General features: G+C 32.8%; 1 protein-coding gene across 2 annotated transcripts in view; it reads right to left on the bottom strand.

Moving 5' to 3' along the window:
• LOC119836721 (NADPH oxidase 5) overlaps positions 1-16442 on the bottom strand; it is a 48106-nt gene extending 31664 nt beyond the window's left edge. The window contains exons 1-2 of one of the 2 annotated variants that reach the window (XM_038362156.1): positions 16362-16442; positions 12576-12982 (exon numbers count right to left, since the gene is read on the bottom strand). In XM_038362156.1, coding sequence (XP_038218084.1) covers positions 12576-12848 — 273 coding nt within the window. In that variant the 5' untranslated portion in view covers positions 12849-12982; positions 16362-16442. Of the gene's footprint in view, positions 1-12575; positions 12996-16361 lie in introns of both variants that reach the window. The other variant, XM_038362157.1, reaches the window with a different exon arrangement.
• Positions 16443-16871: the final 429 nt, after the last annotated feature.

Below are 16871 nucleotides of genomic sequence, written 5' to 3' on the forward strand. Positions count from 1 at the left end.
ACATTAGCAACGGGAGTCTCTATTCTATTGATTCAAAAAACGTGGTACATAATTTTTTTTTCAAATAAGTCTTGTTTTATTAATGGTTAGGTTGCCTAGGCATAATCTGACAGGCGGGGCACTCATAGATAAATGTCAGTCATTGGTCAGCAGCGACCTTTCGTGTCAAACTTAACTCCAATGGAATCCATTGGAGTGACACTGAGGTCAAGTGTCTGTACAACATAGAACCTTAACTTAATTAAGTTATTATAACTTTTACTTAAATATACATTAAATGACATAAATTTCAATTTTTATGAAATGTTCAATGTAATTTGACGAAAATGTGTAGTCATATTACCAACTAGCTGTTGCCCGCAGCTTCGTCCGTGCGATCTCAATAAATTTTCATGGTACAATCTCTCATCCCATATTTTCTCCCCTTGGGGGTGGAATTTATCAAAATCCTTTCTCACGCGGCATAACATCTATCTGCATGCCAAATTTCATCCCGATCCGTCCAGTGTTTTGGGCTGTGCGTTGATAGATCACAGTCAGTTTGAGTTATATATATTACAAAGTTATATAAATAATTAATCTTCATGTAAAATTTAACAAACTATATTATTATAGTAGTTAGTAAGCCGAGTTTTATGTACTGCGCATGATGGTTAATAAGAAAATAAAAATTGGTCAATCATAAGTCGGAGTCGAAACACAAAAGTTTTTTTTAAAAAACATCAAGGGCATGTCCAAAAACAATTACACCCATCCAATTTGTGACCGCGCAAAAGGTTGCTTAACCGCTATATATTTATCATTTTCTGCTATAGAGGCAACAGAAATATATCATATATGAAAATTTCAACTGTCTGCTCTGTCACGGTTCATGAGATGCAGCCTGATGACGGACGGACAGCGAAGTCTTAGTAACATTACTAGTATAGTATTATGTTATCTGTGGTAATAGGTTCCCGTTTTACACTTTGGATACGGAACCCTAAAAGCAACAAAACCGCAGATGTCTCTTGTCATTATATTAATCCGAAATGTAATTGAATCCATGTATAATATGCTCTAAATAGGGCTCGATCAAAGCTATCATGTTTCGATACATTACAATGCATCGTGGGTGACAAATAGTTGTCAGACAAGTCGCGCAATAAGTTACGTGGGCGCAAACAACATCGCGACATATCAAACGAAATCTGTTAATCCCATTTTAATTGACCGTTTATTGGCAGACCGAGGTTCATTAAAATATTTTCGATTAAAATTATTTTCTAATTTATAATGTCTCTTAAGTGAGAGTCATCATTCAAGGCTTGCGCGTCGCCTACTGCACCACAGATAACATAATACTATAATACATATACTTTAAAACCCATCAGCGCTAAAAGCGCTTAACTCGCTTGACTCGTTGTATGCAAACGTATTGTAATTTGTTTGTTGTGTGTAACATTGTAATTGTAAAAAGTTCATCAGAAAACAGTTTTAAATTAATTCACTTTTAAAGAAACTAATCCTGCGACATACAAACTAAGGTCGATTAAAAAAGAACCCCTAACCACAGATAACATAATAATACACTAGCCTTAACGAACAACCTTTTTCTCTCATGTTCTACAAAGTTCATTTTAGCATTTATACTTTAAAGGAAACCTAACTTTAAATTAGTGGACCAACACAATATAAGCTAGAATCTAGACCTGCCCTGAGCTAACAAGCCGTAAATTCCATAAAAAGTAAATAAAGCATCTATCACTGTTGCTTACAGAGCTTTTTGTGAAGGTGTTGCCACATTGCGATTCAAAGTTTACAAAATAATTTTTAACTTTGATTTATATTTTTAACCATTTGATTCAGATTTAAATCAGTTTTAATATGAATTTGTATTATTTAAAATTGTATGAATATTCTATAATATTGAGTATTTATATTTCTTCCGCAAGTTCATATTCTAAACCAAAACTTTCTTCAGTTAATATGAGTAACTAAATCAGATATATTTTAACATATTAAAACCAATACCTATCAATATTCGTTCACCATTCTCAATGGTTGTCTGGAATAGATGGCTAACTAGCAATAAGACAGCCTTGTGTACATATTTTTCTTTTATTTTATATAATTTCTGTATTTTTATTCAATTAAAATTTTTGTAACATAGATTGTTGAGATATTTCTATTAAATAGGTAAATAGTTAAAGAAAGTCATGTAAATTACATCACGCATAAAGAACGTTTGAACAGTTTGAGCGGATTCTATTAATGTCTGTTCGCTGATACTTTTTTTCGCTTAATTCGCTTGTCTTGCATCTTTATCTATCATCCTTTTTTGAGCGAGAAAACCTTGCATAGATACTCTATCCTCGGTGGAGGAACCATGGGTTATGTCGGATTCCAGCCGACTGAAACACAATTGAGTTCGAGACGCTTTAGCGAATAGGCCTGACGTGTACATTCCTCCCCCATGTGTCGCCACCACAACTGGCTTCCACATACTGCAGCCAGCTTGTTACTGACGCTCATTAGAAGATAATTGCATTTTATTATACATAGTAAAGGAAACTAATAAATCTTGAGCAGTTTCCACTCATTATATTCTCCTATTATGTTGTTAATACTGTGACGAGCTTTTTACTATTAAACAGATGTTAATTTAATATTTATTTTGATGAACGATATGTCATTACTGTCGTTAAATATAATGATGACTGTCGATTGAGTAATAAATAAGAAGTTCATAGAAATACCAGGAAGGGAACAGTCAATGGATGGTTTTCATTTATAAGATAACTTGATTGCGATTTATTAAATGCGCAATCGCCTGTGCGATTTATCTTAAGCGTTTAAATAGACGATTTTCATTATTTGCTATTAAATATGAATGCAATATAAGAAATAATTTTATAAATACTTTTTTTTAAATAAAATCTCATTGCACTTTGTAGAAATGACATTTATGCATTAGTATTTTGTTATATTATGTAAATTGGGAATTTGAACTTAATGTATCTAATTGATATAAAATTATAAAGATTAATTAATAAAATGTTTGCGTTTGAGTTTGAATCTGATACCGTACAGTAAAGTAATTAAGACGTTGGAATAAATAAGTAATCGAACTATATCTTTAAATTCGAAATATTTATTTGCATATGTTTACATTTTACCGACTCGTTCCAAATAAATTCCACAAAAACATTATCTACGTATTATTTATTAACACTTTATTATACAATGTACATACAGTTAACAAAAACCAATAAACAATATCTACTGCACAATTTGGCGGCCTTATCGCTTAGAAGCGATTTCTTCCAGCCAACCTTTATTCAATGTAACTAACTCTCAATATATGAATATACTTAATGAGTTTTTTATAGATAATTAAATTATAGTGAGCGTGCTCAAAATATTTGTACACTCAAGTGCCGCCAGCATGCGACGGCACAGTCACGATTTTAAGGGACTACACACACTTGAACATATTTAAAATTTTGAATTCATTCACTTAAGTCTTGTAATATGTTATACTAGCTGCGCCCAGCGGTTTCACCCGCGTAAGTCCGTATCCCGTTGGAATATGGGGATAAAAAGTTGCTTATATGTTATTCCAGTTGTCCAGCTGTCTACGTACCAAATTTTATTGCAATCGGTTCAGTACTTTTTGCGTGAAAGAGTAACAAACACACACATCCTTACAAACTTTCGCATTTATAATATTAGTACGAAGAAGGATTTAAAAGTCACATGAATTTATGTAATTTAACATGTTATAATGTGGCATGTTCCATATCCATGGTAAATGATATAGAGGCTTCATACATTATTTATTGCTATTGTTTATTCATTGTTAATAAATATCATTAAAAAATAAGTGTAAAATTCAAGGAACAAATGCTCACATAACTACGCTTGCACCTTTTGGGTCCTGGAGGAATTGAATTAATACCCAACATATGATTATAACGTAACAACATTAAAAAACCTATACAGGTATTCAAAAAATGTCTGACTGCATCCTAAACATGTCATACCACGAACCACAAACTTTAAAACAGTGTTTGTTAACCAAAGCCTTATACAAAAATCCGCATCGATCCACACGATTAACTGCGAACAAGTGTACGTAATCCCAAATCGAAAGCATACGTATCACATTAAGTATCCGAGAGATTATGCTAATGCACTTTTTGGCGGGTTCTTTGAAGGTTGTACTTGACCTGTGTAATCTTTATGTAATTATATGGAACGGAATTACAAGGTGAAATTATTAGAACCGCTTGATTTATGCTTTGAAAATGATTTAAGTCAGATTAAGATAGCTCTTAGAAACACTCTAAAAATATTAATTGCTATCTTTTACCCGCAGCTTCACAAGCGAATAATTTGAAGTAAAATATAACCTAGTTGGGAAAGATCACTTTTTTTCTATGTTATTATAGATATAAGCCTCACTCTTGAATTACTCTATCTTTTAAACCCAGCCTTAAAACCGCCATCAAAATCTGTTGCGTAAGTTTAGAGGTATAAGCATACAGACATATAGACGGCGGAAAGCAATTTTGTTTTATACTATTTATATTGGTAATGATTCACATCAATACCAGGACGTTTTAAACCAGTACTAATTCCAGTGTGGGAAAAAGGAAGAGCACGTAGACATATAACTTTTTCAAATCACAAAAAATGGGGATTCTAAATCCTGTAACACAGTTTTTACTAACACAGGCTTTAGTATCTACTAACATAATTGTACGAATTTAATACAGTTAACAAATATAATACACTAGCGGTCCACCCTGGCTTCGTCCGTGGTACATGTATAGCCTATAGCCTTCCTCAATAAATGGGCTATCTAACACTGAAAGAATTTTTCAAATCTAACCAGTAGTTCCTGAGATTAATGCGTTCAAACAAACAAACTAACTATTCAGCTTTATAATCCTACTAATCCTACTATCCTACTAAAATTATAAATGCGAAAGTTTGTAAGGATGTTTGTGTGTTTGTTGCTCTTTCACATAAAACTGCTGAACCGATTGCAATGAAATTTGGTACGAAGACAGCTGGACAACTGGAATAACATATGGGCAACTTTTTATCCCGATATTCCTACGGGGTATAGACTTACGCGGGTAAACCGCGGGGCGCAGCTAGTATTAGTATAAATTCAAAGAAAATATCTACAATTTGAATTAGGTTCTATGAGTTCTATGGCCTATAGGCGTGTATGGGAACTCTACTGGAGTATGACATTTGTAAACAGATGTCCAAAAAAGTCGATAAGAAACAAACGGAATCCATCACTACTAGTATAAGCGTTATATAGATTGAAGGAATGAACTATGGGTTATATTATCTATGGTATGGGTAACGGGAGGTGTCGCTGGTATGACGATGCTGTGATAAGCTTAGCGCATCCGTCATGCCTGGAGGTTCACTTTTTGTCACGGGACATCGAATATATAGAGGTACTTCTAGACTTTACTCGCTTGCTGCATAGCCTCAAATTGTATGGAAAAATATTCCGGAAAAGCCCGTTTGCGTAACTTTTTAGATAAATAACTAAACTGAAATAATATATGCTATAAATTATACTTTGCATAACATGAACATGAAATAACAATTCACGGAACTGCGTTTTAGATTTCGATGATAAATCGTTCGGTTCGATAGCTCCACTTTGATTGACTTTAAAATTTAATTCTTTTGCAAAGATATGACCGGTTTTGTATGTCACAGCGGGCAACTGAGCTGGTGGTTCGATGATGGTATGCGACCACCACCGCCCGTGAATATTCGCAGAGCAAGTGCCTAAGTGAATGCACTGCTCGCTTTTGAGGGCAAAGAGGTAAGAAAATGACGACTGGATAGAAGGAATAATGTGTGAGGGGTGAGGAAAAGGAAATGGACCCGGGCTCCCCCACTCACCGTACGAAACACAGTATCATGCTACTGTTTCACGCCGGTCTCGTGTGGGGGTGTGGTACTTCCCCGGTGCGAGCTAGCCCAATTAGTGCCGAAGCGTTCTCGACTTCCACATTAAAAACATCTAACTCACATGGCCTTTAGCCACACTATAACATCTAGTGCAGAATGAGAGCAAAACGTATTCATATAATAAATAATATTTCAATTTCAATTATTATTACATACTAACCGTGCCCCGCGGTTTCACCCACGTCGCACATCATGTGATGTAACCTATCCCATAAAAACAATACTCGTGAAAAATCCAAGTCTCGCAATGCAATTCTTCTAACGTAAAAAGTTGTAAGATCCACGTAATACCAAGTGTGTTATTAATTTATTCAGTTCCTACTTATGGGATGTTCTGTGTTTTGTTGCTACGTAATTAGCGAACCTCACAGCCATGGCCATAGATACCAATAAATTAAATCTATTATGTTTTAAATAGTAGAATTCGGCCATCGCACGAAGACACAATGTAAATACAAGTAATACATGTATTAAATTAGATGATCCTTGCTTTTACACTAGACACTGACTGTGATCCTGGTGCGACCATAGGAGATCCCAGGATCCCTGCTATTGTGCTTTAAGTTTGGCCGCCAATGAGGTTTTAGTGGGTAGAAATCCCACATGCTCTACTTTTCCCCCAAACCTAGAGCATCTTTGGAAGATTTCCTCCTCGTTAAAAAAAAGACACAGACTGTATTCTTGATACTTCTATGTCAGCTAGAAGTGCCTAGACTTTTGATAATCGGTCTCAGAGTGATAAAATAAGAAAGTTAGACTAGTCATAAACTAGAAAGAAAGAAGGACACATAATTCCATTAACTACTGGTTCAAATTCAATTTCAAATTTCAAATTCATTTAATTTTTGCTTGCTTGGTTACTACTTCAGTTTTCATTTTTAACCACAACGAACTATAAAGCCATAGGGGGTTAAAAACATCCTGAATTGCTTTGATAAAAAGATGATACGACCGGGACGATTTTATCTTCACTTGGTGGGGGCACTGACGTGCATGTAACTGTAAAAAATCCTTAATAAACGGACTATTCAAGACAAAAATAGATTTTAATTTTGAATGAGTAGTTTCTGAGACTAGTTCGTCCAAACTAACAGACTCCAATTTCATATTAATAATAATTGATGATTTGGTTACAGTAAGAGTATACAATTATGTTATCTGTGGTTATAGCCATAGATACATAGAATACGTATAAGAACCGCCACATATTCTCGTGTACATGACTGCATCAATCATACCTATTTCAGCTCAGCAAAAAGTCGGTTAGCATATCTAAATTAGCATAGTATGTTAATCGCTTGTACGGTAAGACGCGTGGAGTTTTTATATTTCGCATAAATGGAAAACGAGCGTTTCAAATAACTAGATGACACCGCCATCTGTCGTGGAATGCTGTGTTGTTTGCTTGAAACTTACTTAAACCTACCACAGATAACATAATACCATATTTTTAACAGAGGCTACCAATACAGCGGGTTAATATCAGCTAAGCGCAAAAAAAGTAGCAAGAAAAAATTATGTAATATAATATTAATTATCCTCGAATTTTTCATTCAATAACGAGATTCGGCTAATCTCGCTATTAAATACAAAATGCTATATTCATGTGCCATTTTCAAACAATGTATATTATTGTATGTACTATATATTTGTTAGTTTTATAGGCAATTTACAAATATTTGAGAAATTCAATCATGATACGGGATTTGAACCCGTATCTATCGCCTTAGTGACTTTATTTTAATTTCTCTGTAAGTGCAGACGAAAAGCTACATCTGCAGTCTGTTTAAGCATGTTTTTCAAGGATTTCAAACCCTCAAATGCGCCTTTAATGTCATCTAAGACAGCAGATTTGTAATTAAACTTTTTATTCGATTCAATACTCCAACTACCCCATGTGGTGTAATGACTCTAAACCAAGATGTGGTGGTGACCAAAACTTTATCAACTTACAGCTTATTTAAGCAAATTGTCTTTACTTTTCTTTACTTATCGTATAATTTTGCAATTAAGTTTTATGTTCGGCATTCTTGCGTTTTTTATTGTGCACTGACAGTTTATTTATATTTTAAGCAGTTTTAATTAAAAACAGCAGTAAATTTATAAGTTAAAAGCCAAGTCGATTCTTGAAAATGCTGTTTCGATTTATCCTTACTTATTAGTAAGGATAATTCGAAACGGCATAACTGTGAAAGCTACTTTGTTACTGTCTGCCTGTTTTTTCATCACGCATGAAGCACTGAACCGATTTGGATGAATTTTGGTATAAAAATAGTTTAAGACCCGAGGAAGGAATGACAGTTTGTTGTATTTGTGAAATCCATTGGGAACGAGAACGCGGAAAGTTAGTAAGCTATATCTGAAGAAAACCTCGTACTAAATGTTTTCACGTATATGTGCAAGAAACAAATCATATTTATTTTCAAACACAGACAAAGTCAAGCGTATAACATAGTATATAATAAGAAATTCTAATTATTATGTCGTATCCAAGGATAGTACTAACAAATAATAAATGTTTAATGCACTTGAAATATAGCCTATCGTTCGATCTAGTTTTCTAGGTCGTTACTCAGCTCTTGATAGGCATCTGAATGGTCCACACTGACAGACAGACGTTGTTAGCGCTAATAGAAGCACTAAGTCAAACCTAACATATGCTTCGGTTGTGTAACTTAGGGCTTAACCGTTATGACTTGCATTTCAAAGAATTACTTCAATAAAATCATTAATAGAATCAAGAAACTTAAGATAATTTTTCATAGATAAATGACCTTTTTTAAAGTGGAGACTATGTTTAGACCCAGAACGGAGCTCATTTCCTTCTTCTTACCCTTCCCTTGAGAAGTTACCAAATAAGTATCCAAACCAAGCCAAAGAAGTTACCAAATAAATAAATCGTCCAAATCTATATATGTACATAATACATAAATTTCACTGTAATTTATAATAGTGATTGTTTTCTTATTATAAGCATAATCACTTATCAAATAACATATTAGTTAAATGTCCTAGTTTAGCCACAATCATTGGGCGGTCACACCTCCCAGCATATTTAAAATTAGAAATGTTCAAATCCAGTTTGATATCAACGCAATAATAAAACTAATGATATCCAACGCCTTATCAGGTGCGCTACCGGTAGGTATAACTAAGTGGGTCAAGTGTAGCCAATAGATCACTCCCATTGGCCAGTAATTGCATTGGCCTAACCAATCATGTCACGGTATGTCACGGCGAATTAATTAGACTGGATCTTTCAATGTTGTGGAGTGATTTGTTTGATGAGACAATATCGGTTTACCTTTAAAGCAGTGTCTCAGTGGTTATATCTTTCACTTTAAAGTCTAGCGTAAAATTCTCGAAGTCATAGAAGTGTGCAAACATTATCATGGATTGCTTTATTTTTCAGCACCCATAGCTTCCATTTGGGAGGTACTAGAAAGTTCTTGCCGGTTTTGCTCTGTGTAATGAAAAACTATTTGACTATGGGTGTGTGTCCAAGAATCATACGAGCTCACTTATGTTTGTATGGTCTAGACTAAACGAAATTGTCCTGATGATGATGATGATGATAACTTGAAGTAGAGAGAGTAGAGCAGAGATAATGAGTATTCAAAAAGTCAGTGATGCTATTGAAAATCAATTGGAAAGCATTAACTTATTAGAATTTTATCCACGTATCATAAATACATGGATAAAATTCTGTATTTTTCTTCTGTCATCTTTTCTGTATTCATATCTTTAGAATCGCGATGAAGAATATAATGGTCCTAGGTTCAATGCTCGGTGGTAATTAACAAACATAATTTGTCAGTCTGATGTAAGGCTACCTTGTCCTAAAGAAAATTATTTAACCCTCGCAATCGTCATCAAGATAATAAATAAACTTATGAAATTATTGTATTGTCCCCGATGCTTGATAAGTGTACAAAGTTGGAATTAAATCTGTCCGTTTAGAGGTCAACATCGAATCCAAAAGAAACGGTTACATACAAAGATACAGGTGAAGTTGATAAAGTCCTGCTAAAAATGAACGCTCCATCAGGAATCAAAGAACAAGTCACATGAGATCTCGTCCATCAAACAAAAATAAAGATAAGTGGAAGTCTCACTGTTTGTCATTCAACCTTAGAAATAAATTGACCCGTTTCCAATACATAAAAAATAATTGGACCAATTAATATAATCCAAATTTGTCCAGCCACCAACACACAAACAGATAAAAGCATTACCATAGCAACCGTTCCATACAATTATACACAACATCGGACTTTCCATATTCGTTTGATCTACAATGATTTATAGATCAATGACCGTGGTTATGATCTATGTATCCTGTATCTATTAATAATTCATGCGCCGGACCTTATGGGCAAAAAATAATTTATTTATTATATTACCTTAAGTACGCATTAGTTACATAAGTTATTGCATATTATACTGGTCCATGAATATAAACTTAATCTTAAGCCCAAAACTTCAATTCTACCTTAAGTAAGTGTTTATATCACGTCATTTCGTTCAACTACCGCCGGGTTGGAATGTCGCTTCTTTCGCTATAATATTTAAGATTCTATCTGGGTCCCATATCTCATCCATGCAAATATAATTCCTCTACAGAATTGTTATCTGAGGGCACGGCAGTGCCCCCGTCAAGTCCCTAGGCACCGCCGTGCTATCTTTATGTCTATAAACTATGAGCCTTAATTTTAGGTTTACATGTTTCACTCATATCCACTACGCGGTAAATAAACACTCAAAGAGTATACATTTAATTAACGAAATGCTATAAACATTTTCAGTTAATACAATAAACACTATCGATAATTACATTCGCATAATTACCTGCATCGTACGAGGAAATGTCAGCACCATAATTTAAATTCGATTTTGCATAAAAACATCATCCTTTGTAATTCCCTGCTTTAAACCGGTTACACTTCATAGCTGATGCTTTCGTCTCATATAATTTTTGCCATCAAAATTTTATACTAGCTGTTGGAAATAACGTTGCGTGGGAGTATCAGAAGATACTTCAAATAGTATATAAGGAATTGGCGTAGGGACGATGAGCTAATTGTTACACTTTCACACATAAAGCTGATCAGAACTGAACCAAACTTGCCATAGAGATAGATTACAATGCGAATCTGGTTAAACAAATTTAGTGATTTCTTTTTATTTCTAATCATACGGATAGAAAACTTGTTTCAACATCCTATGGATAATCAATTTATCTGTCAAATAATCCTAAAAGGGGATAAAATAGGGAAAGATCTCTTGTCTCTCCTCATCCCCCAGTTTTATCCCCTTTACCATATTACGTGATTTCCATAAGAAAAAAGCCGCTGGCGATGTTATCAAAACGAATTTTAGATATTACAAAATTATACTGTATTCCAATATTAAACAGAACAATTTTTTTATATTACAAAATAAACTATCTAGATTTTGTAATATCATGTCACTACAATGGAGGCTGTGAAATAAGCGATTTAAAAATATACATTTGTAATTTGGTAAATTAATTACAATCACCAATGCTTATAAATAAATCTATGGAAATTTTTGGAGACAAATCTCGATGAAACGCTGTATCCTATAACTTATGGTCCATAGGGTATATTTAAATTGTGTTCGAATTTTAAATATCATCTGTCTTTATGGTTTACAACTTTGAACTTTATCGTCTAGAGTTAAGGTGCTAATTTGAATGAATATTAAATACAAAGTTGCTCGGATATCTTTATAATAGGCGATAAATTAATAAAAAATAAAGAAATAAAAATACCATGCGTGTTCAATAACAATTGAGAAATGTTATAAAGTCTAGTTTAGTTTAATAGTTAAAAAACAAAAGTTTGTTTGTTTCGTTGTTTGTCCGTCAATCGCACTGAAACAACTGAACAGATTTTGATGAAATTTACACAGATATGAGCTTGGGTGATACAATTTTTATGTCGATTAAATGCTCCCTTCGAATAAAACAGTAATAGTTCTAATTCCACGCAGGCAAAGCCGCGGGCGAAAGCCAGTACAATATACGTAATATACTTATAAGTACGTTTCTCCCCCGTTTCGTGACCACTTGTAAGCTTTCAACACCCAAGGCTAATAGACTTTAGCACTGATATTTGTTACATTAAACCGCCATTTAATTTTACATTGAAATTGCCAAAATATGTTTGTAATTACGAAACCAGTTTCAAGGCTTATAGCTATTTTATGAAGTTCTTTAATTATATTTTATATATAAAAATATGAATTAAGACGATTATAGGAAAAAAAACGAGGATACAAAAGTTAGGTTAGGTTAGTCAGTGTGAAAATATCATCGCATTAATTCGAGGATCTTCTGATTCTTGAAAAACTATACAATTAGTTGTTTTATAATAATACATTTATAGCAAAGGTCTCACTCAAATCCGTTTATTACTTTCGTAGCTTTACTTGGCATACATACACACGGATAGATTATTTATTTTTAATATGTATTTTTTTGTAACAGAAGTGACATAAGTTATCTTAAAAAGGCGCATTGAAAATTATTCTTTCCCTCAATAAAAAAATCTAATACATACCTCATCTTGAAAAGTCCTGTGCAGACTATCCTTGTTGTATCTTTGGTCGCCTTGCTTCAAAATGGCGGAGCATTGCTTCAATAATTCCGCTCTGGTTCTCTCTTTCGCGCTCTCCTCCTCCATAAACGACCTCCTGTGCCCATTCCTCGGCAGCCCCAGCAAATCCTTCGACGCGTTCTGTATCCTGTCAAAGTCCGCCATCTTGGCGACGTCACTGTCATTTTTCCCGCCCTCCGAACTGTCAACTTTAATCGTTACGTCATCCGTCGACATTTTCAAATACACTTTTTTTATTTAAATCGTGTTAACATTTTTCGCTTTCCACACGAGTTAATTGTACGCGTGTATTTTAATTTTATAAAATTATCAATTGCTTTTTAATCCGCCGATAGCTGAGTTATTAAGGCCTGTAATCAATCACTAATCACGTCAAAATAAAGACATGACGGGCGATATTTGAATATTATGCGCTCAAATTATATCGATCTTATTTTTATTTTACATCTAATAATTGCAAAAAGGCTTTGTAGATTTTATAATTGAAATATATAGTTCGTTTTAACTATAAATAACACAATGTACAATTTTATTATTATTTTAATTTTAACTTTGTTTTATTTTTGATTCATAAAAAAACGGGCAGAATTTTATTAAACAAACTTTTTAACGAAACCTTAATAAATTCAATTTGATTTCGTACTAATTTCACGTCAATTGTATAATTATCAATAAATTAAAAATTATTTTAAGCTACGGAACCCAATTACAATAAAATCGATTCACCTCACCTCAAAGATTGTATTAAAATGAAAGTAGCTTGAACATGACGTCCCATAACTTGATAACTTGTTTTCAAAATGTTACTTAAGTAACAATCAATATCGAATTAACGTCTCCACAATGCTTGAGATAGCATTTATTTATTTCATCCATTAATTAAATGAGAAATAAGCTTTGTAAGTAGAAATCAGTCGATGTTTTTGATTAATCCATACAAATAGTATAAATGCGAAAGTTGTTTTGAATGTCTGTTTTACTTTCACGCATGAATCGCTAAACGGATTATAACGTATTTTGTAATAGTATAAAATAGAAACTAGGTTTCAATAAAAGATTATATTATATATAGCATTGCAATCACGCAATATATATAATTATTTTTAAACTAACAACTAATGCCTTCAAATTGTCAGAAATAGAAAAAAATGAAAGGGGACCACACGAAAGGCAGCTTTCAAATAAAAAAAGAATTATCATCATCTATATCAGTTCACCAAAAGTGCGAGCAAAGTCGCGTTCGCACAGCATAGTTATTATTTATACCTATTCCTAGTAGAGTCTTTACAATGTTTTACCTTGACGAATTTTTATGGACGAACGATTATTCTATAATACCTCATTAATTCATAAAATGGAAGTTATTTAACTTTATTTATATCCGACAAATATGTATGTTGAAGACGAACATTTTTGAGCGATTAGTTCATTACGTCATTGTGTAAATTTGTATTAATAAACTGAATTATCATATTAAAACCGATGTCTATGGTATGCTCAGTGTTTTTTTTTTTAATATTTAATAGATTTGTTGTTTCTTGAATAAAAAACATACACACATACATACAGAGGCTTTACCTCTGCTAATGTTCATGGGCGGTGGTGATCGCTTACCATCAGGTGAACAACCAGATGCCTTGCGCTTATGGCTTAAAAAACACATACTACCAATAAATCGATTTTTTTCTATTTCCACTATTTGTAACATAATATTGACGAAGTCATATCATCATCATCGGCCCATATATGTTCCCACTGCTGGGACACAGGCCTCCTGTGGGGGTTCAGGCCATAATCCACCACGCTGGCCAAGTGCGGGTTGGCAGATGTCAAATGTCATCGAACTTTTTAATAAAGTTTCGAGCAGTGGTGATGTTATCCAGATGTGCAGATAAATTGAAAAATCAATTTATTTCCTGCACGCTCGCCTGGTTTTGAACCCCGACTTATGGATTTTTGAAATCCGAGGTCTGACCTCTGCTAATATAATATTAGTCGAAATATCGTTAAAGCCAAGGATATCCAATTATATACAACAACAGCCTGCGGCGTCACTTAAACATCAATTGCAGAATTTTATATCGCAATCGAACTAAAAATTACCTTGAGTACAAAAAATATTTCATTAAATTGGTATTTTATGCATCCGGCACAAGCTTGGCCCAGTTTTATTTGAATGTTTTTTAAATCGTCGATAGAGTGAAGGAAAAGATACACTGTTTGAGAACTTTTTCTAGAAACATCGATTAAAATTTACTGTTTGATACAAGATAGATCTCTCGTATGTTAAAGTGTTTTTATACTAGGTTTTCTTAACATATCATTAAAAATTTACAATTTTATATTTGAAAATCTTTAGATTAAGAGAAAATGTTCGGGTGGCGGGATTAGAACACTTTTAGACCCATGTAAAAATTTAATTTATCTTATTTTTTTTTTATTTATTGTATGCTTCCGTTTTCTATTATGATCTGTTGTGTGTGTATGTCTGTGTCAAAATAAATGTTTTACTTTCTATCTTTCAAATTTATAGAAGAATATGTTTTGAAAAGAAATAAAATTATATAATTTATAATTATTATTATATAATTCATATAATTATTGTATTTATTTCATATCACCAAATTATTCAGAGATTCTCTTTTTCATGTAATTTACGGTTTTATTCCACACTAAGTTTCCGCCCGCGGCTTGCTCGCGTGAAATTTGACGCTTGTATTTTCCAAGCGACTGTATGACATTATTTAGGTCTTAAGACAATTCTTTATTTTAGCCAAAAGCCTATTTATAAAAAACCTCTTTTTCATTTTAAAACCTGACTAGTGACACTTCAATTTCTAATGTAAATCCATATTCGTGGATTTATACAGATTATATGAATGACCCCTATTTTTTGGAATAAAATTTAGCATATTAATATAAGCAAACATTGGTCTATCGCCATATAATTTTTTGTCAAAATCTGCCCGGTGGTTTTTACTTGATCGACACACATATAAATAGACGATCAGAAAAAATATATTACCATTATTTTTGTATTTAAAAAACATATAACATATTGCATAGCAATTAGTTCAGTACAATAAAAATATTTAAAATTCTTTACAGTCACTGCCTCGAGAATTCACTTGCGGCCGAACGCGCAAAAGCTTCAATCGCAAGTTTCATAAAAATTCGTTCCATTATCACCAACATTCGCATTTGTAATAATAGTATAATAGAATAATCACGATTTATTTTTACATTAGATAGCCACGTATTTGTCTACAATCTCACCAAATGTTAAGAAGAGATGCAGCCTATGAAGCGCATGCCTGTCTAGGTAGCCTATTCACTGTTGCCTTATAATGAAATAAATAGCTCGTTGATAATGTATTTCTTTTAATACATGAGTGCCTTATCCCAGCTGACCTATATTAAATTGTTATTTGTTTACGGAAGACATTTTAATGTTTGGATTTTTAAATTTTACATTCAATTCTTAATCCCGGTTTATTGTTCACCGACGTTTAAGTTGATTTTATAATTTGTTAAATTAAAGGTTTCGTCCTAATGGACTTGTCAGTAACTTTATCCGTTTAGTTTAATAATTAATGAGTTATTTAAGAAGATTATTCTCATGAAGATCATAAGGAATGTTTATATTTTGACGTATTATTATATTTTTATTAAATTTCCACTTTGCACTAAGCTTCTAGCTATGAGGACACTTTTTTAATTCGTGCTTACATTATTTTTTCACTTTCACTGTAATGCGCACGCGCACGCGGCCGATTCGTGTGAATCAGCTATTAACACTACATGTGTGTGCCCTTAACTTAAGTGAGCTTTAAGTTAGACAAGTTTCAGTTGCACCCTAGAGGCTTGAACATTAGAATGATAGTATCAAGTTTATTTCAAAAACGAAGGCAAATCTGCAAATACGATTTAACTTAACATCTGGAAGACGTCTAATTCAATTGAATTCAGGCAATTTTGAGATAAACAAGTATATTAATTTAAAAAATTAATTAAGAATATTTAAAACAGTTTATGAAGTTTTTAAGTTTAATACAAGTGTAATATTTAACTTATAAGAAGTTTTTTAAGTTAATAAAAAAAAATATATTTTGTATTTAAATGATGTTTCTATTTAACAATATATTATGCACGCAATATTATAATGCTTCTTAGATTGAGTTTGTTTTTTAATACTCTTTTATTAGCTTTATGTTTGTATGTAACCGTTTTCTTTACGAT

The sequence above is a fragment of the Zerene cesonia genome, chromosome 25 (assembly GCF_012273895.1).
Source record: "Zerene cesonia ecotype Mississippi chromosome 25, Zerene_cesonia_1.1, whole genome shotgun sequence".
Classification (NCBI taxonomy): domain Eukaryota; kingdom Metazoa; phylum Arthropoda; class Insecta; order Lepidoptera; family Pieridae; genus Zerene; species Zerene cesonia.